Raw genomic sequence first — 26,635 nt, 5'->3', positions numbered from 1 at the left:
TTTTATAAATAATTTTCATGAAATACTATTTACTATCTGTTTTACCAAAGCCAAGCCTATGTTTGAAAAACAAAACTTTTAAAACAAACTTTTTATTTTTAATAATTTATTATATAGATCACTCTGGAAGTTTAATATTAAAGTCCCCAGAGATAAATTAAACTATGATATTTTTAGGTAAAATATTTTACAAATTATACTAGTATTTTTAAAAATAAACTTTCTTTTCTTTTTTATATTCAGATAAGTACATATAAACCTATAATGAAATGAATGACTGTTACGTTAAATGTTATGTTTATAAATTTATTGATATATACATATTTTAAATAAGTATTACTGGTCTTAAAATATAATTACAAGTTACAACGTATAAGTATTAAATATACGTTATTAATCCTAGTATATGGAATTCATAATGACATGCTACAAGAATAAACACAATGATATAACAGTTTAATTCATAATTCACGATAAATAATTATTTATATTTTATCAAAATCAATCCAACATCCATTAGATCACCGGAATTCCGATTTGCATAATTTTGTTAAATCTAACTACTTTTAATTTTATATTCATATTTTTATTATATCATAATATATTTTCTAATAAATGTATTATGTTTTCAGTTATATTTTGTTATAATAATGTATATCATTAGGTTTGAAATAAACAATTAAAGTTAATTATATAGTGACATTGCTTTATAAATAATATTTACTATCGAATTTAGTGATAAATTTTGTTTATAGTATAAAGTATATTACTTATTGTTTTTAAGTTTGTTTAAATGAAATATCTGTTGGATTGGTATACATTTATCCGATCTCATTATACACCTACGTTTAAATCTATATTTTGTCCTTAACTTGTAAGTGCCACTGCACCGTGTTCGTAAAATTAACAATAATGTTGATTTAAAAATTGCATAAATTGAGCTAATTGTATTTCTTATTTTGATTTATTAAACTCATAAAATACACTAATTTTAGTATTACATAATCTGTTTTAATTATTTATATTAGTGGAACAATATTTAATGTTTTTTAAAATTAATTTTGTTGTGGAATTTTCGTCGTAAAGCATCAAATGTATTCATAAATTTACTTAAAAAAAAGTTTAATCGCTGGCGAGGCCAATTAATTACTGATTACAGTTAATTTAGAATCAAATTGCCGTCGATAAACTATATCTTAAAAAAATAAAATAAATTTAAAACTCATATTAATTGACATTAAGAACACTAAATTTCATAATATTATAAGAAAACGGGACCTAGAAAGACTTATTATTTTCTGAAAATAATAGGTTATTTAATGAAGTTGGTGCCTATAATATTTGGTGTACGAATAAAAAGTTTTAACGTTTTTTTTTATTCTTTTTTAAACTTGACGTATTTTAAAAGAAAAGTTTTATCTGTCTTTAATTTAAAGTCTTCAAGTTCGTAATAACCACTGAGACATCATAAAGTAACTATATTGTTAGTTTGTACAGCCCGTACCGTACCTTAATATACTAGTACAATATGTAAGTTTTCTGTTATTATTATTATTATTTTTTATTTTGGGACACACTTAACCTGTATGTTATTTTTCGGTAAAATCACTAAAAACACGCACCATCAAAATCCACGTATATCAGGTTGAATAATAATAACATAATCCTGAGTACAGCACTAATAATATTTCCGTTCTAGTATATCATTTCTCGTTAATTTTAAAGTACATTGGGGAAAGGTTCCATGTTTTAAAACACCGATCTGGGACAACATCGTACCACTAAAATATAATTGTCATTATTGTCTATGCAAATGTATTTATGATTCATGGAGATTTATCCAATGATCTCTTTCCAAATATGCACTCTATTGAATTAAATCCACTAAGTCATCAATTTAAAAATTGAAACGCCAAAAATTAGAATCAGTTAGAAGAAATCTATGCTATAAATAAATACTATGCTATACTGGCCTAGGCTAAAATAGTTTTTCCAATCAACCAAAAATATTTTTGATTATGATATATTATATTAAAAATTAGTTCCAATCATTATATTATGACCCATTTATTTCAGAAACAGAGTGTAGATAAATTTTCTGAGTTTTTGTGAACTTTATACGTACGTAGGTATAAATATCAAAAAAAAATTACATAATTAAAAACTAATATAATATAAATAGGTATTTTAAATTTAATTACAGTTTAGGTATAATTGATTTAAAAATCATCAAACAAAAACTACCGAAATATCGTATGAAACCGTTTGACATCACCCCTAAGAATAATAATAAGTATTCACGAGAGAGATGAGTGTCCTGAACATTCTCTTTTTCATCTGGTATTTGAACAGGTTATAAGGAATTTGTTTACTGACGAGGTTAGAGGTTGGCTAAGGGATTTAAATTATTGTAAAATCATTTGTGTGTTTTTGCGTATGAGTGAAAAGCAAGTTTGTTTAATGACTGATCGAAAAATTATTCGTAGAATGAATGATTATTAACTTATTATAGTAGTATACCTGAAAACTGGTATTATTTTATGTAACCATATATTTTAGTTGAATGCTTATATCAAGGTTCATGTATTTGAAGTCTTAGCTAAACCTTACAGCTTAGTACTATGTGTAACTAATAAGATTAATAGATAGATTTTTATAATTTGTTTTGATGAGAATTTGGAATAGAGTAAAGTTATGAAGGAGTAATTTTACTAGGAAACTTAATGATTGTGCATTCAGCCTTAAGTGGGGGCCCAGGTAAACAAATAACAATTTTCCAGAAATTGGGCTCTAATATTTGATGCACAATGCAAGTTTTAATAATGTAAATACAGGTTGAACGGTTTTCTATAGAATGCAAAGTGTGCATTACATAGATTGTCTGAAAGTGGTTAACTTGAATTTCCCAATTTTGAAACCAGACGGCGTCTTACACAAATATAGGATTTTAGATTTTGACAAGTATACTTAGAAATCAGATTTAAGATAAAATAGAAAAAGAAAATATAATTATTTATAAAAATACAATTTTAAATTGTAATCGTAAACACATTTTTTTTTTTTTTTTTAATAATAATTATCTGCGTTAAACATTATAGTATGATGTTCCTATAAACTATAACTTAACAATGTTAAAAATACTTAAAATATTATGTTTTATTAAAATATCAATTATTTTTGTTCTTACTAAGTGTAACCTTACTTATTCCATCTAAAACAGATAATACAAACAAAAACAAAGTATATAAATTTACTTAACACAGATTTTATAAAATTGATGCTTAAGAACTATTTGGAAAATGCTTAATTTAAAACCTCGTATCTTAATCATCAATACATACAATTTATTGTTATTACTATAGATATTCCCCTAACCATTAAAGAGTTGGCATATATTTATTTTAAGAAAAAATAAAATTTATGTACAAAGTGTTCTAAAAATATATTAGATTAAAAATGTTGAATAATTCAGAAATACATTTTTTACTATATTCTTATCCTATATGTCTCGTTTTATTACGTGTTTTTATGGCCATAAATGTAAGTTGATGTTTAGACAAAATATCAAAAATATTGTTTTAAAGGATGAACTTGATGTTATAAAGTAATAAAAAAAATCATTAATATTCCCGTGTGAATTTTTAAATATTTATTAATCACTAAACAATTTAAATTATATTCAGATTATAAATAAGCACCTGGTATTCATTTTTTACTATTTCACAATTTTTCAGCTTAATTCTTTTTAGTAATGTACTATTAATGATCACTTTTAAAAACGAATTAATTTATATCTAGCTAAATATCCATATGTGCTCGTTTGCATAAGCCCACGATGAACAAATCGATAAATTATGAATTTTATTACAAAATATTTTTTAACATAAAGATAATTAGTTTTAATTATGTTATAGTTAACTATAAAGATATGTTTTCTTTTGTTTTTATCGACGGAGGAAAAATTTAAAATTATGTAATATGTATATTATTCAAAACAACTTGATTAATTTAAAAGTAATTAATATACTCAAATGATATTCATATACACTCCTTTAGGTGTATTATGCCTAATAATAATAATAAAATCCATAATATATAAACATATTAAAAATTAAAATTCAGTGTACTTAAATTAAATTGTATATTATAATTCAATTAAAATGTATTGTATTAAATATTAAATAACAATTACTATTATTTTTAATAATCTAATAATTATCTATACGTACTCTACATATTATATATAGTAGATACTAAACTTTTAAATACAGCTACATCATTGGTTTTAAATTAATGATTGTGTTATTAACTACTAGCTAATTATATTATAGCTAAATAGTTTTATATTATAATACATAATGGCGGATGTTATTAAAATTAAGTATCTAATATCTGTATTAAAAAATGTTAAAAAAAAAAATATTTTAATGATTTGATGATAACTAGCGCAGAAAACATAATTGTTTTAAATTTTTTTTCATTCATATTAAAAATTAAAAATTAATAAAAGTGCCTGCTGCAGATTTTTATCCCATTCAGTTACTTTTAACTATTCGTTTTGCTAAATTTCCCAAACTTTTACCTTGCTGAGTATTTTTTATTTAATGTAATGACGTAATTACATTTATAATAAGTCATTTACGTAGGTAGATCAAAAATAAAGTTACTTCGAAAATATCATCGAAAAATGTCACAACAAAAAATATATCGTGGTCAAAAAGCTATTAAAACTTATCGAAAACATAAATGCCATTAATATGTATATATTTTTTTAAACTTTGAACAGATATTAAGTAGAAAAAACTAACATTTTTATTTGCATTATAACCAAAGTATTTTAATGATAAAATTCAAACATAAATTGCATATTGATTGATAACTATATTTTAAATGAGATAGCAAGATAATAAGAAAAATTATTAAAATTAGTATGTGAATATATTATGATAACATCGCATTATAAAATTTAAATGTATTTTTTTTTTTTTTTTTTATTAGGTAATTAAAGAAAAATATCAAAAGAATAGAGTGCTCATTAATTTTTAATGTTACCCATCTAAAAATATCCAAAATTAAACATTTATCTATTTTTAAAATATATAAATAATTATTGATAAATATAATGTAATAATTAAATATTATCTTACTCCATTAAAATAATACAAAAATAAAAATAATAAATGTCTTTACAATGGTTGTATATTTTTTTTATTTCATGGAATAATATATTTAAATGTGAGAATTTAATTTTAATTTTAATATAAATAAATTGTAATTTTGATGAAAGCTATAATAAACAATGAATAATTAATATTATTAATAATGTCTAATGCAATATAATACATATGAAAACAATCCCACGTTTGTTATTATTTTAATTAATTAAAACACAATTAAATTACAATGAAGCTAAATTAAAACTAACACGAATTGAAGTTATATACAATATTACCCCAAAATGTATTTATGTTTAATATTTACATATGGCATCGAAGCTTGGGGTCCACTCATTTCGAAATCAAACTAATCAAAAATAGATATAATACAAAATAATGCGTTTCGTATAGTTTCCTCATCACCACCATTCGCTACAAATAAAACCACCAGTCACATATATTTGAGCAGAAATCGTCTAAAAGAACATTGAACATACGTTCTTAACTTTCCAGACAGATCACATATGCGTCCCGAATCGATTGGTGAGTACTAACCCAAGAGACAGAAACAAAATAAAAAGAAGACCAATTAAATTTCATATCTAACTAAATCATCATTAATCAGTAAATAAACTTCACACAACTTTTAAGAGGCTAACAAAAGACCTGACAAAAGTCTATTTGTGTAAAACCATTATTCAAGCAATAGCGAAAAAATCATTTCAACTTACTTCTTCAAGCCAGCAAACAGCTCTCAACACTAACCAACCTGAACAAAAGAATTGATGACTATTAAGACCTTTGGGTCCTTTCAGGTCCAATGATGGAAGTCAAAAACATGCCGTTAATGAACAAGCCAAGTGTTCACCGAAGAATGTAATACAATATTTTCACCACCGATAGTGAGATCGACTATGAAGCTACAACTAATCATCACACCACCAACGTAGACTTTATCGCAAAGACCTTAAATTTTATGTTATCTATCTAGTTACTATTATACACTACAGGTGCCGATTTCTATCGCTGGCGTATAATACCATGGTGGATGACAGCCAAACCACTGTGATTGTGTACTGGTGGTTACCTTTCCAGCTACCGCGGGCTATTACGTAGACGACCGGTGCGATTGCTATAACGAGAAAGTAAAATCGGAAATAAAACGACTGGACAGAGGGCAGTGAATTAACGATTCAATTAACCAGTGACAACCGATCGTCACCTCGACTAGTGAACGATATCACATCTGGAACCCTTTTAAGAGACAGAACAATTCCGGTGAAAACAACCAGATTCCGGAATAACATTATATTATAACCTTTGTAATCCTAACTAAGTCACTTGAGCGGGCACAGAGTACAATGTGATCGTATCCCTAATATTTAAAAAACCATTCCCTATAGTTTTAAATTAGAATGGACATTCGTCCGTTATGGTCGTCTACTCAGGTCTCGTCGGTTAAAACCAACCCCACTGTCATTTTGGATATTCAATTTTATTACTGGCATAAAAATGAATACGGAAACCTTGACTTTCAATCTATGTTTGTTATGTTAAAATACAAACAATATTTCTAAACAGTATGTAAATATTATATTATTATTGTTATTTGATTCAAAATAACTTTAAAAACATTGTATAATATTTTACTAAATCAATATTTAAAATATTTTTAGTTTAGTTCTCGATAAACGAAATTAAATGCAATATATTTAAAGTTATTTTTAAGTACAATATTATGCTTTAGTATTATAATATAAATGTAAGTATCTATTAGTATAGTAACAACAGTATTATACTTATGATTATTATGTTTGAGTTTAATATATTCTTGTAAATTACCATACAAATCGAAACAGAAATTATTATATATCGAGTAAACAGTTAAATGAGAGCTTACAATTATTTAGTATATTTGAAACTATTTATGCAACATGAGGATTTAATATATCTATATAATATAGGTATTATATTATAGTATAAATAAAATATGCACAGGCTGTGTTGTAGATTCAATGTCTAGGTATTCCATGGATGATTATAGGGCTTGGGGCTTCTAGAATTTAAATTAATTTTGGATCTCTTCACGGCTATGGACTGTTCTATTAATAAGATCCTAGTTAACATTTCGTATTGTTATTCAATCTTATATTCTGATACTTCTATAAATTGCATACCTATAATAATATTTATAGTAGATACCTACTCCATACTTTTAATATAATAGTGTTGATATTATAATATTACCACAGGTACCTGTTTATACATAAAATATATTAATTTATAAAATTACCATATGTTGTTGTTTTATGTATCTATTCTTCAACGTTGCATAATAATTCATGTATTTTTACTAATATGAATGTCATATACTACATATACACATACTTTTTATTGAAATATTTCAGATAAACTTAACCGTTTTGTGATTTTGGAAGCCCCAAGCTTCCAGGTGTAGAAAGCGATACTTATTGCACTTAACTAGCAAGATTACACTCGTTGTCCACCATAATAACTAAAATAACAGTAAAATAATATACATTTTCAAAATGGCATATTTTAAAAACTAATGATTTACAAAACCTTCGATTTTTCGGGGCTTAAAAAATAAAAATCACGAGCCAAACTATGTATTTGTTCCAAATATAATTGAATTAAAACTGTTTCCATTTTCACAACATACCTAATATTTTAACTTGTTTACAGTATATATTAAGTAAAAAAAGATGCATATTAGAATTTTTCTTAGGTTATAACATAAACATTATATAAATTATAATATATTGTTCTATGTAAATCTTCAACATAGAAGATACGCAAAAATAAATTATAAGTGTAGAGTGTAGATTATTAAAAATTACGGGATTAATAGCAATTTCCTAATTTATGGAATCATGAATAATTTAATTGAAGTAGGTGGTAGTACTAATAGTAATAAGTGTAATATAAAAATATAATAGAGTATTAATCTAATCTTGAATAGCGATAAAACCAAATTAATTAAATTAACAAAAAATGGCGAAATAAACATAGTAAGGATTCTATATTTAAGTATTTTGCATTTTCATTGTAGCAACTCATTGATCTTATTCCGATGTTTTGTTTATTTTAATTGTTTTTATAAATGTATCCATAGTGGGAAGTAAAATTTCGCACAAAAATAAATATAAAAATGTTCGGTTTTTGATCTAAAAATGTTTGTGTCTTTACATTATATTTTGATACGTTATTTTATCATGATTTGATAATTTATTGCAAATGCGAAATAAATGCAATATTTGTACACTAAAAAATATACTAAATTGACAAAAATTGATGTATTCAAATAATAAATGGAAATCTGTCTCTATATTTTTATTAATTTCATTACCTATATAATATGAACAGTAGTATTATTTTATTTATATCAGATATATATTGATATATTTTTTTTATTATTATTCACTATGAAAACTTAAAATAAGTTATTTGGAACAAAGATTTATCGATAGATAATACAATTTAGAATACTAATCATGTATAAAGGTACAGCAATATTGTATTTTTGTTACCAATATAAAATATCAGTCAAGTGTACTTGTGGATAGATAGATTATATTTTATACTAGACCTTTATTTTTTTGAATGAAAATTGAGTTGGTAAACATTGATGAAAATATTATATTGGTATTTTTAAAAAAGACATAATAAAATGTATTTTTTTTTTTTTATTAAGGTATATAGTTTGTTGGTAGAATAAACTTAAGTTTATGCCTTACGATTTAATGCAACGATTTTAATTATAGAATAGATTTAAAATAACAACAAAAATGGTAATATTATATAATAAGCACATAAAAAGTTCAATTATTCAATTTTTTCATATCAAAGTATTATATTTAACAACTCACATATTATAGAGGTAATTCTGTCGTTTTATAGGTAATTTTAAATGATACCGCTATTATTTCCTAAAAAAATAACAATGTCAATAAAATTATTGAGATGTAAAATATTTAATGTTTGACAATTAAAATGTATTTTATATTTATGATGCCCAAAATTACTGTTTCGTTTATTTAGTTTAATTACATTCAATTAACAAAATAAATAATTCAGGACTTAAAAAAAATACTGTTTTAAAGAATTTAAACGAAATTTAAATTTTGTGTTTAACATTAAGTACTCTTTTGAAGTAGTTTATATTTTTTTTTACGTTATTCATATTAATAGCTTTAATGTCAAAATACATTGAAACTTTATTCAATTATTAATGTATACTATGTAATTAAATATTAATTTTCTAGTTAATAATGTTAAAATTGTATAATCAAAAAAATACTAATTAATATTAAAATCTTAAAAAATATTTTTTTATACGAATAGAAATAATTAGATGTAATGTAAGTAGCACCTACACACCAATCTGTCGCTTTTTACGGTATATGTTAAAAAGTATCTCATTAATAAAATGAAAAGTTTTATTCAAAATAATTAATAATTAAATTGTTGTAATATAATACATGTTAACTTTTTAAATGTTAAAGCATTAAATATATTAAATTATATTATGCCAATTTGACTTTGTGACTAATTTTTTTATAACTCTTCTCAATATAAGGTGACAATGATCCATGAAATAATTGCATATATAATTTAATACGTTATAGATCAATGAAGACCATACTCTGTTCATTTGATCATATTATTAACCAACATAACGTGCATACGTAATACGTAATACTATATGGCCAGGTAATCCAAAAACCATCATAGTCAAAGATTTATAGTTATACACTTTTAAGTATCAATTTATATAGCCTATAAGTATATCGAATATTATTTTACAATTAATGTTTGTGATAGTGCCGCAGTATATAATATGATACACACGCTAGTTTATTGTTTCAATTTGTCCATATAAAATATAATATATCTTTTAGTATTTCATAATCATAAATTCATAATATTTAAACGGATATTAGAAAGCATTGTTGGTAACAACGCTGAATGCTGTTATACATTTTGATGTCAGAGTTGTAAGCGAGTAGTTAAACAATCGTTTTTAATGACCACTGAATTCAACGAGGGTCAGAAATGTCAGTATTGTTTTGTTCGATCACCTCCCATAATGTCACTAGGTTTGTTTTTGCACGAAGTAAAATAAACATAGGTACGTATCAGTATGTATTAAACTATATAAGACATTTGAATTAAAAATTTCAATACGGGCTATAAGATGAGAATTATGTGAAGTAACTCAAAAAGTGATACTTAAACGTGAGATTTATGTACAAAAGCATATAACTTTTACAGTTTAATACCTGATAACAATACTAATTCATAACAATGCATTAGAGTATGTATATCGACACTATACATTAGATTTGATTTAAATAAATAAATTCTAAATACAACGTATATAAAAAAAATATAATAACAAGAAATTATAACATATATGCGTTTTTTGTTTTAAATAACATTGAGCATTTTTTTTTTTTTAGTTTAAAAAACAAAAACATTATTTACGGTACAACAAAAAATGGGATATTATACTGTCTAATCCTTATTTTTCCTTTTCTACACTATAATAATTATTTAGGTAAGATACTTTTTTTTTTTTTTAGAAAAAAACATATTTTCATTTTAGTTAAATGAATATTATTTTATAATATTAAAAATATAACTCATACACATTTCTCAAGTAGTTCCGCTTTGTATAAGGGTAATATACTATTGTTTAACACAAAACTATCGTATCAAAGGAAAAAATATACGAGAATAAAGTAAACCATTAAATCAAACATTTAAGGATTATAACTCTATAACTTATGAACAATCTAAAATATTAGTACATACAATAGTAAAAGGCCTAATTACTAATTATGAATTTGAGTTAAATTAAACCATACGACATTTATTTGAATTTTTAATGTCTTTCATTTATTCCAACAAAGAAAACTAACGTCTTTTAAATTTAACTAAAACAAATTTCAAAGTAAAATTAAACAAAATATTCATCAAATCAAATTTAAGACTACTACATCGATATACGCGTAAAGACAAGTAGATTCAAGTTACGTAGTTAATTCAAATAATTTGCTCGTTAATATAATTAGAAGGTAGTTTAATTGGCAAAAAGTCTTATACTATTTTTGCTCGGGTTAGTAATACCCAATGAAGAATTCAGCCGAGTAGCCGTTGAAGAAAAGTATAGCATGAGCAAAATGTAATGTTTAACTGAATTATTATGATAAATATAAATTAATATCTATGAAGAATAAAAAGTACAAAGAGTTCAAGGATTAATCGCTTGGGCTGGGCACGAAATACGGGGAATGAAATCGTCTCAAAAACGACGTCGACGAAAATACGATTAAAGACGTAAGGAATAATTATTATTTGTAAAAAATTCAAATAATTTCACTGAATGCGATTGTTTTGGTCGGTTAATTAAGAGAAACTAAAAGTACAAAAGTGCTCATTAAAACGACCGTATATTAATCGATACAGCAATACCCATCACGGCGGTATAGGTAACAACGAACGGGGTTAACATTTCGGCAAACGAACCACGTAGCGTTATCCGAGTACTTAAACATACCCCCACAGTACGTGACGGTCTGATAATAATAATATATTCGTAATAACATCGTGATGACGATTACGACGAAATGGTACTCACGTGTGAGGTCTATCGGTGTGATTTTTTTTTTTTTTTTTTTTACTTCACTCGACGCGATGCGGCCGCAATACAAATAGCTAGACGACTGGACCGCGGAACGGAGTACACACTACGGCAATATTAATATTGTCGATAAAATAGTTATACGCAACGATATAACGGCACTATCACACTATATACTTTACCGCAAGGCGGACCGACAGAAATATTATATTCGGAATGGAAAATCGGAAAAACGCGAGTGACGACGGTCGACCGACGAGCAGTGGATCGAAATCGAGACGACGGAGACTTCCGATTATACGACGTGTCAAATTGTATATTGGTGGAGAAAAAAAAATTTTTTTTGAAGAATTTTTGCGTAAACGTGACGACGGTATCGTGCGTTTTTGCGGTGATAGCGCGACGGGACGAACGTGGTAAATCGTGCGGACGAAGGCGAACGGCGACTGGTAAACGATACGGAAACGCGGTCGCCCCCCGCAAAAAAGCGCTTCAACGCATGACGCTACCGAAACTCTTCCGCCGACACCGCCACCGGCTGCCGGCGTGTTCGGTCCGTTCGGCCATCGTGTTACGGGGCCTGGAGCGGGTCCCACGACGACAACGACGATGGTTCGTTGGAACTCCACAACGGTGGAAACACCATAGAGTATAATAGTAATTTAGTGATATTATTACTCTAAGGTTTCGACGTGGGTTTTTTTTTCGCCAAAACGAATGCCTTTTTTAAACGCAAATAAGACTTCATATAATATTTTTGATTCTAATCAAGACAATAACGATACAGTAATACTTTTAGTTATATAATATGATCTAAGTTAAACCTAAGTTAATATTAACCTACCTATAACCTAAAATGATTATTATCATTATTATTATGTATATATATGAGATCAGTGATTATTTTTTATCTGATGTAATATTGATTATGTGGTATATGTGAGTAATAATAATTTTGGCCGAAAATACAATACCCTAAAAATGCACTTTATCGTTTTAATTTTTAACAATTTTGAATAGAAAAACGTTTTACAGAGTTGCATGATTTTAAGTCTTTTACGTTAGCTTTTAAAATGAAAAATAATTATTTTCATTTATTTTCAATCGTGCATTGTAATCTCGTTTTGTACAACAAACGGATCTGCTTGAGAAATTACGATTAATATTAATTATAAAAAGATAAGAACGTTACAATAAGGTACACGAAGATAAAAATTTTTAAAAAAAAAATTCAAAAACTGAATTTCAGTAACTATTAATAATGCCCTAAAACCCCTAAAATGCTCAAAATCTGAAAAAAATAATCTGAAAACCGAAAAATGCAAAAATTATAAGATAATAACTTATTAGGTATTCTGAATAGAAAAAGTATGAAACATATATTTTAAAAGCGAACATCGAGTAACTTTTAAAAATAATGCAAAGTAAATCAAACTCCCATCTCTAATAATAATACAACGAACTAAAGGGATAAGTGATATTTTTTGTTATGTTAGATGCCACAAAATATATTCTCTACGAGCTGGCCACGTATGACTAGGATCCACCACTGGGTGTAAATACTAAAAAATCTCAAAAGTTTATCGCAATACGAACAGCGGTCGACGGTCGTTTTTAAACCCTTTATTGATGTATAATACAGGCTAGGACCGGCTTAGGAAATCGGCATGACCCAAGTCTACTGCAGTTATCCGAACGAAAGCACATAATATATCATATGTATCTATACCATAGTACACTCCGTAACTGTGTTGCAATTTAACTCAAAATTATTCATATGTATCACTAATAATGTTCAACTTGCCGGTTAAAGTCTTTAAAAGCCAAATACATTCCAATAGTTTTACGTAGTACAAAAAATTTTTGTACCAACTTTATTTCTGTTGGGTTTTTTTTAGATATAAAAGTACAAGTCATTAACCATAAATAAGATAACATTTTCTTTATTTTAAAAAGCGTGGCAGTTTCATTTGTATTTTTAAGATATATATAGCGTCATCCTCCGAGAACTTTAGAAAAATAAATAAAAACGTGATGTTAATCAGCTCATTGTTTGAGTAGTACCTATCAATAACTTTCACTCACAACACGTAAACAATTCCTCTTAAAAAAAAAAAAAAAAAAAAATGAATAAGACACAAATAAAATCATTAATTATTAATTGAGCACATTTATTTCGTATTTTAATTATAGTAATATTTATTAACTATTGTAAGCATACAATAGAATACAACTTATGTACCTAAATATTATTAGTAAGAAAATAATAAATATTTCTGTGAAATTAATTTGTTTAGTAAAAAAACTAGTGTTGTCTATATTAAGGAACTCTGAATAGATTTAATTAGTTTTAATAACTTCAATCATTTAATTTATAAAAAAAAATGCGCCTAAAAAAAACAACCATGGGTACTAGAGAATTTATTTTAAAGTGTTGAAAATGGACAGTTTTAAAGTCAAACCACGCTCGATCCCGTTGACAGTAGAGTCAGTTACGAAATAAGACAATTTCATCGTATACGCACACTTTTTAAATTAACTTAATTCATAAATTACATTAATGATGTATAGCTAATATTTGATATTAAATTATTTAATTTTGATCAGGAAACGTGTACATTTAAATTTATATTGAGTTAAGTTTAAGTCGAATATCATTATATTTTAAATAAATGGTAAATCATTTAGATTAGAAAATTATTCTGATCGGAGTTTGGTTTATCCTAATATATGTTAAGAAAATATGCGCAGCTTACATAAATCACAATTTTTTTTTAAGAAATGACCTTTTTATTAGAACCTAACCTCTCTAAAGACTTTTTAAAATCAACTTGAATTCTTTATAGAAATAATTCGTGAATATTTTTCACCTTTTCGAGTAATTCAAAATTGAAAATAGTATACATATATTGAAATATTAAATAAAATGTTTAATATTCTTATATTGAAAAATCAATACCTCCCTCGTTTCAATTTTAGTCTAAAATAAACAGAATTAACGCAATGGTCTATAATACATTATTATTTCAAAAGTAAATTTTGTGTTATGTGTAGTTTGAGAATATTATACGAATAGGAATTATAAATTAATTACATAATACATAATTCAAATGAACTGTAATAATTAGATACAATTTATGCACTGTGTTATGACTGAAAAGGCTACCTGTAAGCCAAGTCTAAATTTTCATTCTGCCGTAGTAGTAAGAGTTAAGTGAAGTTGGATTATGTCGAGTGAAACGATTTAGGTGGTCAGGTAAATAGTTGTGGAATAGTTTGTCGGTAGTTTCGCGAACTGTTGGCAACTACGAGGGTATGGAATGGAGTGTTTTATTAGTTGCGTAATAAAGACCATTAGTTAATCAACAAAACGTATTTACCTAGGACCGTACTCGGAGTCATTAAATGTTTTTATTGTGCGCATAGTATATGTTTCGTCGACGTGAGCCTTAAGTTGGGTGTTATGATAAAATTAAAATAAAAACATTTTTGAAAAATATAACAAAGTAAAAATAACAATTTAGTATTTGATGAATACTTTTAATAATATACTGATTCCTTGTATACTTCACGTGCTATTTGGACCAAAATTAAATGTATTAATCTGGTAGGTTGCATGGAATTCATAATGGTTACATATGTAACAGGTGGTTTTCTTAGATATAGTTAACTATACATAATTAATTTAAATAGTATTCCGACTTCCGAGTGTAATTGCTGGTCAAACAAGGTTGAAAAATTTCAATTATAAATTACAGGAAAATAAAATTAAAATCAAATAACTTAAAAAATAGAGTTGAATTATAGGTATTATAAGTACTTAGTTATTTTTAATATAAAAATGATATTTTGCCATTACCTATGTGTATCGTGAAATTATTTAATAAAATGAGATAAGATCAAAACTTAAATATTTATTTGAACTAGATTGTCTAAGGGTATTTTTTTAATTACTATACAGATAATATACCTTATTATTAAATAAAAATATATTCTTTTATTAAAACAAATAAATTAAATATTGGCCAATTACCTAACACCTTGCATCAACAAATGTACAAAACAATTTCAAATTAAAAGTTATAAGCAAATAATAATATATATTTAATATTTATGTACCTATACACGATAAGTTGCTAGTCGATAAAATTATTCAATTTCCAAAAATGGGAATGGATTTTGATAGTAAATTATTTATACTTGTCAAAATAAAAAATTAGTAGTAGTTTTTTATGATTAGGGCAAAATAAAAAATAAAAGAAAAACAAGAATTTTTACATAAATCATAATTTTGACAAAATTGATTTTAAACTTTGGTGTAACTTTAAAACAAATAACCCTAAATACTTAAACAAACCTACGAAAAATCTAAATCAATTTTTTACGTACATTTTAAGTTCAAATTTTACAACACTGTGTACTGAATCTTAAAATAATTATTTCTTCTCAAATAAATTTAGATATTTAGTTGTATTTCAAAAAAAAAAAAATAATAATAATAATAATGTATTAGAAACTTGAAATTTTTACCAAATATTTATACTTCTTAATCATTTTAATTACAATATTAGAATTTCAAAAAATTTAACTCTTTTTGATCTATTTATAAGCATGAAAAAATTTCATTTTCTATAATTCGATAAAAATTATTCACTATGTCCATTTCTTGAAAATGTATAACACATGACCTAAAAATATTAAAAATACAAAGGCACATTTAGCGAGCCAATCCTACACAGTCTTAGCTCAAAATTGTTTGTATCCAGTGTTATATCATTGCAATCAAATTTAATACAACCATACTAATAATCGATTCGATGTCTAGTGTTTAGCAGGGTGGTGTCCACTGGCCAACCCTTTTAAGTATTTATATTCAGTAAGAATAACGAAAATAGTTATTTAAAATTTGAATAATTTTTAATCAAAAATTCATTAAAAAAAATAAATAATAGTACCCTTTTACAAGCCATGGTTGATAAAATAACAACATACCAATTTATCACCATATTTTGAAATTAAAAATATGAACAATTAAAAAAAATATTATCCTTTCGGTGTAATAATTGTGAAGTACGCAGAATCGTTTTTACTATACTTTTTTATATTAAAATCACTAATTTACAATTTAAAACTATTTCAAAACGTCAAAACCTTTTTCAAACAATATTCATTCTTTTAGTAATGTCACATTTAGATTTTCTTTAAAAGCACACAATTTGAAATTTCCATAGTAAACATACGTCGACAAGTCACTGACGAATATCACATATGTTTTAAAAGTATATTTTTATTTATATTTTCATTTCAGAATGATAAACTTTGTTTGGTCTAATGTTTTGCATTTACTTTTTTTTTCTTTACCATATCCCGGTCAATTCATTTTCTCAAAACTCGAGACGAACACAATACATAATATTATCAGAGAGTTGGACAACCGACACATGTTAAAAAGAAACTCTGTAGAATTGAAGATTCACGATGATCAATTTTTGACGAGTTACCATAGAAATAAATTCAAAACCATACATAAAAAACACGCCATTATAATTTGCTGATCGTTACATGTATCTCAATAATGGTAGTGTGATTGAAAATAAACTTATAATTTAATAAAAGTATTTAATTCTTAAAATGTATTTTTATTGAAAACATAAATGTAGTGAGTAACTATTATTTTCTAAACTCAACGAAAATTTTTAAAATATTCAGACTATTTATAAGCATTTGAAATTTTAAAATTATTTTAGTTTTTTTTTTCTGAGGTTTGATAAAAAGCTTTAAGCTCGATCAAAAGCTTAAAAATTGAATAAACGATCATAGATAGGTTATCCTCATAAAAATTCAAAAAATAAAAGTAGATACCTGTAGGTAAAATTTTGTTTTATAAACGTTAAGCGTTTTAAGTTCATATTTTTACAAAATTTATTAAAATTTTAAAATTATATTAAATTTGTATTATTTAAGCTTAAAACTTAATTCAAGGTTCCACATAAAGATATCTTTATATAGTTAACACTAAAACTGTTAAAAATAAAGAAAAAAAATTGTATAGACATTTTAACGAAAAATAAGAATTTTGTTAATTTTTTTGTTATTTAATAATATTTTTAGGTACTTGAAACTTTTACATAAATTATGATATTTTAATATATACGATGCGTTTTCAATTCATTTAGATTAATTTTAAGGTATTGTATAATATTACTACTAATTTATTTATTCAGTTCTACGACAATTCTTTATTGACTATAATAACAATGATATAAATAATATATACTATTATAATAATGAACTATACAGTAAATTTTTGTATACTACTCTATAATTTAATAATAATTCCCTTTTTGTCTATCTCGTTGCAAATTTATATTTTGTGATATAAAACTTATTTTTATAGCACATTGGCCATTATTGTATTTTTATAAACATTATTTTTTGTCTTTCTATCATTACAATAAAATACTACATTAGTTTTACCTTGAATATTTTAATGTATTGTAAACAATTAAACCTTTTCATCTACTGTTAAATTATAAGACCATAAAAAAGGGCTGGGTTTGCGTATCCCTAACTCCGGCATAAACATTAAAAGTCTTATACTCAACAATTAAAGTATATACCTACCTACTTATTTTTATTTCTATAACGTCACAATTCCATTATTAAAAGGTTTTTAAATTTAAATTTAAATTAAATAAGGTAAATTTATTAAGTTTTTACGAGATTGAAAAATCTTGATAAAACTTAAAGTATTTTTTTTGTTAACTGATAATTTTTTTTTTTTTTTATTTTGGATCTTAAAATTAGTACCTGCTGAAAATCAAACACCCAACGTATCATAAACTGAACAAAGTGTTTAAACTTTTAGTCAAATTAAATATCAACGAACCGTTAAAATGTTTAATGACGTGTAGAGAGGAATTTGTTGTTTGTACAATATTGCCGTTACATTAATTTTTTAATCGTTTTTAAAAGGAAGTAAGTAGGAATAAATATTTTTTTTTACATACATAGGTAACATTTATTTTTATTATATTGTATATTGTAAATTAATTAGTATATTAATCAGTTAATATTTATAAAAATTCATATTTCTCATAGCAAAAATGACAGAAATGTAACAATAAATACATTTTACATTTTATATGAATCAATTACATATGAATTTGCGTTTTGATTAAAAATTCTACATAAATAAATATAGATATTTTATTTAAATTTTGAAATGCATTAAATACTAGCTGTTTAACCAGACTGATAAAATTAGTATTTTTTTATATTTTTAAAATGATTATAAAAAGTACCTAGCTTTTTTTTTCTGTGACAAATATCAACTATGAAGACAAACAAAATAACTATTCAACTTTTTTAATCTAAAACAAATTCCTATGTTATAGGAATGTTTACACCTTGTAGTAAACTTATAATAAATAGATTTAATTCCACTACAAAATTTGTTGAGGGTTTAGGTACATAAAATTAAATTTTGAATAAGTACTTACTAATAAATAGGACTCGAATTTAAAAGCATAATAATAAATTAAAGAAGCACACAATTGTTTTAGAAAAGCAAAAAATAAATACCTATATTTAATTTTTTTCAAAAAGCAAAAAAAAAACACGGACTATAAATTAACACGAAATCGGAAATAGTCATAAAGATGAATAAAAAATTTTTAAAAATTAATTTAAATAAAAAAAAAGAATTAATTACCATATATTTCTCTAGATTTTCAGTAGTAAAATTGACTTTTTATTGTCTGGCGAAATATTTTTATAATTAGAAAACGACTCTTAACATCCACTAAATTTATCAGTGCATACTTCATACAAGAGGTCTAAAATAACAACACTAAATTTTAAATTTTGAAATGGTCGATATAGATGTTGAAGGCGTACTGACCCTATAGGTACTGCTTGTTAAAATATGTAGATCGATTATAATCTATAAGTACGTTAAATATATTTAATAAACAAGCCGATAACGAAAACAATATAAACATTTAATCTACATTTTGGGTTTTTACGTTTCTTATTAATTCAATTTTTTATTATTACTATTTCAGCATAGTAAACATAATATAACAATTCTACAGCTGAAATAACTAAAAATAGCAAAAAAAGTATTTACATAAAAAAATCAAAAATAAATTGGTTTATTTGGAATCAGAATGACGTGAAACGAATTTATATATAAAAATTAGATTTCTATATCATATATATAAAAAAGCATATGCTTTAAAATCTGAGTCCTGGTAATAAGCATTTAAAGTTTTGGTGGTATAGAGTTGCAAAGAATATTATCTCAAAAAATATTTGTTTCTCCAATATTCATAATTGTAAAAAATTAAAACTTATATAAACATTTAATAGGTACTACATACCTATAAAAAATTGTTTTTTTTTTTTATATTAAAGTTATCAATCTAAAATATTTTAAATTGAAATATTAAACATTGGAAATATATAAAATTTTAACGAATACTAAACTTAAACTTAAAATACGATATCGATAAAAAAATTTTAAAAACAATTAGTATTTTGCACTAATATAAGAATTAATAAAAATAATAATATTATCAAAATTAAAAAATGTTCAACACACTTATGATTGACACTTAATAGATCACTTTGAATATAATGAAATGTGATATAATATACTACATAGATCGTAGATAATTATAGTACATAAAATGTTTTTTAATTGGTCAATTAAATATTAGATGTTTCATATATTTTTCAAATGATTAATCCCTTGTCTTTGAAGTTTCTACTTGAGTCATTTAATACGCTTGACAAACGACATAATTTAAGACTTAATGTACAATTAACGGTTGTATTAATTATTTCAAAACTTTAAGACTTACAAAATGCCTCTTCTAAAATGAGACATGATTAATAAATATGTTATACTTATGTATCTCATTACTCGCTAGTAGTTAATACATATTGATCATTGTTATTATTAATATTACGGTAGACAATGTATTAGTTCATATTAGAACCAAATATAAAAATATATAAACACATTTTTTATAAACATAAAAGACGAAAATAAATATATAGACGACGAATATAGTTTTTAGTTTATCTTATTTTGCTGTAATCCGAAAATGGAGATTTAAAACTTTTACGTATATACTCGTACTATTACATTTTATGTAAACAATAACATTTTTAAAATATTTAAATTAATTTTATACTAATGCTTATTTATAATATAAACCTATTAATATTATCTTATGGTAAATTGATATTGATTCAGAAATAACAATAATATGTTTTATAAACATATACTACATTAAATAATAATATAATAAATAAAAAGCTTTCATCAAAAACACATTTAACTTAAACTTATCATATTACTATACCTATAATAGTAAAATAAATTACTATATAGTAGCAATATAAATATATCATGAAATATACTTATAGCTTTATAGGCTATAGCAATATAGGTCAACAGACAGTCTTCATTGAGAATCATTTTTCGTATGTAACGATTTATCATATAATTTAAATTTAACAAGTACATTTTTGTATACACAAGTTTAATCAAACAGTAAAATAAACGAAAGTGTACTTGATTTAGCTCTTTCTAGTATAATAATGACTTTTTTAACTACCTACATAATATTATATATATATATATATATATATATAAATTATAAATACATATATTTATAAAATTATTAACTATTACTAAATTATATCATAATATTATTTTAGATTATATTCTGAATAAAGTAAAGAGTGTACTGGTTTTACCGTGATATATATTTTTTGTCTATTTTATATTTTACTTCAATTGGTTTTAATTATTACTTATTTTTCTTTAATTCAATAACCATATTAATATAAAGACCTAAGACGTTTCGTCATCACACACATTTTATTATGTTCTATATTGTATTAAATATTAAATTTTCAATATATTTTTGAATTAATGTGTTTTAAAAATTAGTTCGACCTACTGAATGTTAATACTATAAACTAAACTTAAAAAAAGAATATGCTGATCCACTCGTCTCCTTTGTTCAGAATCATTATTTCGTAACAAAAATAAAGAATATCATTCAATATCATTTGGTAATTCAAATGTAATTCGTGTATTACAGTGACCTACTAAAGTACAAAACGAGTATACAGTATACACGTTATAAATTCAAAACCTAATATACAGTAGAGGGTGTATTCTATTTTTTTACTTATCAAGAATTATAATATTAAACGAGGTCGTCGGAATAGGATTTTAATTTTATTCGAACAAACGACCAGTTTCATAAACTATAAAGCATATAATAATACAACTTGATTTCCACGTGATAACTATTTAACCCTCCTCAAGTTAGCTAAGAAAAATTAATGATCATTTACCTGATATACGTACAGTAGTGCTAAGACAGCAAACAATGATACGCCGAGCACTTTATTTTCTCTACCCTCAATCATGGACATAAAGTGTTATTTACGGTACGTTCTGAGTGTGCGTGTATTTCACTAAAAGTGTAGTGTAATAAATGATTTTCTTGCATTACGATGCCATCTGCGTTGCAACGACTGAGCGTATTATACGTACTGAATAGCTTGCATGACTACAATAATTTCTTCTTTTAGTTCTTTTTTAGACGTTATTACAACCACAATACCTATACGTATATACATTATATTATACTATAGTATATTATATTAATGAATATCTTAAATAATAAAATATATTATATTAAATTAATTAATTATAAGTGTGCCATTTGTTTGTAATTTTCTTACCAATTAAAATAAAATAATATATTATGTAATTTAAAATAAAATGTAAAAAAATTGTTTTCTAAATATTCAAGCAGTATAATATATAGTTACTCATGAATATTTTAGTATGTGTAGAATTGGTTATAAAATTTTAATTTTTAAACAACTGTAGGTAGGTAATTATTTGAATGTATCATATTATAAGTATGCATTAATATACCTAATATTGTTTATATTAAATTAAAAAATATATAATATAATTAATATTAATATCCTCATAAGTTTAAATTAAGCTAATTTAAAAGATTTAAGTTGTTTTGAATATTAATGACAGAAAATAAATGTACCTGCTCTTAAATCTACACAATTAAAAAAAAAAATTATAAATTATTTATCATTTTGGTAGAATACAAGAATCCAAGTATAGATAGATGCATTTAAAACTCAGAATAATGAAATACAAGAAGAAATAAAAGCAAAAAAAAAACAATGTATGCTATTTTGGTTTAAAAAAGATATTAAAGTCAATAATACTGTCTAAGAGCCTTAAAGTGCAACTGTATAATACTCTTATTCAATCAGTGATAATGCATAGATACGAAACTTTGACGCTTTATACGGTTTAATGCAGAATATTAATAAAAATAACAACAACATATAATAACCTTTTTTATCTTTTAAAAAAATTAAAACCAGAGATTGATTTTTGACTTTTGCGTGTATGCAGTTGCAGATTATACACAGTAAATAATCAGAAATAATTTAGAGATTAAAAAACTTAAACAATTCTCTAGTATATTAAATGAAAATATAAGAAAGAAATAAAGTATAAAATAAGGTTCGCTAAAACACGATTTTTCATATGGTAGAATGTGATGGTCTAGAAAGTAAAATACCAATAAGATGATCGAGGTTAAGGTGAAAGATTGGATTACAAAAGATATGAAGCAAATGAACTTGGCACTGGTTGGAGAATTTTAGCCGTGCATAAGGAAGTATGTGTGTAAGTATACTGTTATATGTTTCTCAATTTTCTTGAGGGTTGAAAATTTCAAAGACGAAGAATAAGTATAAACTTAATTATATTTTTTGTTTTTATTTTATGTGTTTATATATATATATATATTATATATACGCGTCTTACAATACGAGTAGCCGGCTATTTGAACCTTTTTGCACGTATTTTTTATGTACTCTGATACGTTCATCCAACGAAATTCCTATTTATCCGATATCCGACTTCTATCTCATAGTATCTCTTGCACTTGGATAAAAAGTGTTAAGATTAACACTTTTAGTTTTGACAGCTCATCTTTCAGTTTTCGAATAGTTTTACTATAATATTTTTATTGTTCTGTGTAAGACCGTTCTTAAGTGTTTTCTCAAAATTATTTTTGTTATTTTAATTACTTCTTGAATACTTTTATTTGAAAATGGGCAGTGCTATTTGACTAAATTTTTTTGAATAAATTTGTTTTATAAGTCGATTTATGTATTTTATGACTGAATGTAAGCCGGTTTCAAATTTTCGATTCACACATATTATTTTTTGAACACAAATTTTAAGAAAAAGTAAATAGTTGTATAAACGTTGTTGTTATTTTTATTATTATTATTTAGTAAAATGGCTAATAATCATTAATTGAATATGGACCACGTAACGAAATTTTAGAAAAATAATACTATGTATCGAATTTAATTGCCAATTATTACCCAGACGAAAAGTCGTCTAGTAAAAATATAAGTAACTGTGGTAGATACAACTGCTGTTGTAGTCGTACTATGCGCGTCCTATATTGGTAGGTAGCTCGAGCCACACACGGGTCGTCGCTTAAGTATATACATATATATACATAATATAGCACAAGGCTGTCGAGAATCGTTATACAACCGCAACAGAAATCCATTTGACAAACACTTTATTTGCGTATTTTCTTCTCCCGTCCTTTTCACAGTACCGTTCTCTCGGCCGCCGTTTGTCACGAAACCCACCACTACCGCCGTCTGTCTAACCGTCTTCCCTTGGTTGCACCATATTATAATACCATATACATAGGACCGCATTACTTAGGCGAAGGCGGTGGTGACGGTAGTGGCAGCATTGGTACATTCTTCTTTTTCATGGATATATATCGCAGTGGTAGCGGCGCTTTCTCGTGTTTCTTTCGCCCGGCAAAGGTGAATACAACTGACGGAATTCGTATGCCACCGGGTCCGAAAAAATACATAAATCATGAGCGTTTAGCATGCGATGGCGGTCGCATATATGCACTGACGAAAGGCGTCTTGGATGAATAGTGCGCTGGTATATATTGCGATCCGTGGGCAAGGGTTGATTGTGAAAGGGATGTCGGTGGAGGGTGATGTGGTTGCGATGGTTTTTGTGTGGTCGGGAGGTGGCGAGAATGGGTAAGAAGGAAATGGCACGATGGTATTTTTTTATTTTTTTCTTATTTTTTTTTTTATGCTCACGTTCGTGTGAGTTAGACGCGGTCATTGTATAGACGATGGTTAGCGAAGAAATTACCCACTGACTAAATGGGAGACACGTCCGCCTGACGTTTAGCCACCACCGCTACTGCTACCGACTTCCAGTAAGATATCTGGATGGAAACTCCAAAATAAACAGTAGCACGCACCACTGACTTCACTACCAACACCAACCACCACCACCACCACCGGCATAATCACCTGTACTGCCGCCACTGCCGCACCACAATCACAGAATATCTTTTTTTTCTATCTCTGTCCCTATTTCTGTATCTCTCGATCGCCCCCACTCAGCATTCTCTTTCCGTGTTAACCACGACGACCGATGCCCCGAAGTGCTCGGCGCGTGTTGCATTATTTATTCGGTCGATCAAACAAAAACCACTTAGGCAAGCATACGCAGAGTTAGTGTAGGTACATCAGGTATTTCTCGACGCGTCGTACAGATGCGTTACGACTCGCTAATTCGAATATTTTTGATAATTAAAAAATATATATGTACTTTTACTGACTTTTTATAGACGCTTAAAAAGTTTAACATATGCACTTTTCGCACCGTTTCCGCGACGATACCATGACGCTTGGCTGCGCTTGCTTCGTACACACTTTATATTATGCGGCACAAAGTTAACGATAGCGTATACTGTTGTATTTCGTTTGTTTCCAAGTTTCCACGTGTATGTGTGTGCGTCTTTGTGTGTGTGTGCGTGTGTTACTATATTCGTTTATGTAAACCGACGTGGATATGTTAATTACGCGAAATTTGAATACTAGTTTATGTGTGCACGTGTTTTGGTCAAAAGTTTCCATATCCGTATCCTTGAGGGTCTCGTTTTGGTCACACGGTAACACGCCACGTCATTATAGCGTAACACACATACGCTGCTACTATTTACATGGTATTAGAATATATTATTATTGTACTTTCATCGGTGAATATTATGCGTACAAAATGTTATTAGAGCGTGAGTTGTTGATACTTCTTCGTACACTCTAGAATAACTATATACAGCTACGCCATAGTGTATACCGCCAGTACCTCTGTTAATTAATTATTTAGTAATTAACTAGCTATCGTTTTTCTTACCGTGCAGATTGAATAAAAATGAAGTTGCCGAATAAATAGTTCTACTGAAATATCTGCTGAAGTGTTGAAGATTTTTACTCTTCCATGTATGCGTGTACGTGTATGCACACCCACGTACACACACACACAAACAGACTTTCGAGTTATCAGATACATATAATTCGATAGACACAAAGTATATATATATTATAGACATTTCAAGTTTTCAAACACTGGCAAAACTTTGGTTACTTTTCTCGGTAGCGTGTGCACTGTGTACGTGATAGACCGCGGGAAACCCGATTTTTAAAGACGGGAATGCTGAACTAAAACAACTCAAAAGCAGACGGCGTAATAAATAACTAAAGAAACGCGTATATCAACTACAACTGTTTCACTGGAGGCAAAACTCAAACTTTTGTTAAATTTTGTCATTTTTAGCAATGCGACGTGTATTTATCATTTTATTTTAATATCTTACGATATTTACTATGAAGTATTAAT

At 25.9% G+C, this 26,635-nt stretch overlaps 1 protein-coding gene across 3 annotated transcripts in view; it reads right to left on the bottom strand.

Moving 5' to 3' along the window:
• The window catches only part of LOC114128981 (hemicentin-2-like), a 364,378-nt gene that overhangs the window by 299,480 nt on the left and 38,263 nt on the right, over nucleotides 1–26,635 (bottom strand). The window contains exon 1 of one of the 3 annotated variants that reach the window (XM_050204624.1): nucleotides 22,204–22,299. The exons of 1 other annotated variant lie outside the window; for it this stretch is intronic. In XM_050204624.1, coding sequence (XP_050060581.1) covers nucleotides 22,204–22,284 — 81 coding nt within the window. In that variant the 5' untranslated portion in view covers nucleotides 22,285–22,299. Of the gene's footprint in view, nucleotides 1–11,820; nucleotides 12,297–22,203; nucleotides 22,300–26,635 lie in introns of those variants that run through there. One more of the 3 variants, XM_027993598.2, reaches the window with a different exon arrangement.

The sequence above is a fragment of the Aphis gossypii genome, chromosome 3, assembly GCF_020184175.1.
Source record: "Aphis gossypii isolate Hap1 chromosome 3, ASM2018417v2, whole genome shotgun sequence".
Classification (NCBI taxonomy): domain Eukaryota; kingdom Metazoa; phylum Arthropoda; class Insecta; order Hemiptera; family Aphididae; genus Aphis; species Aphis gossypii.
Note: the sequence above shows the minus strand (reverse complement) of the source record. Positions and strands in the feature narration are given on the sequence as shown.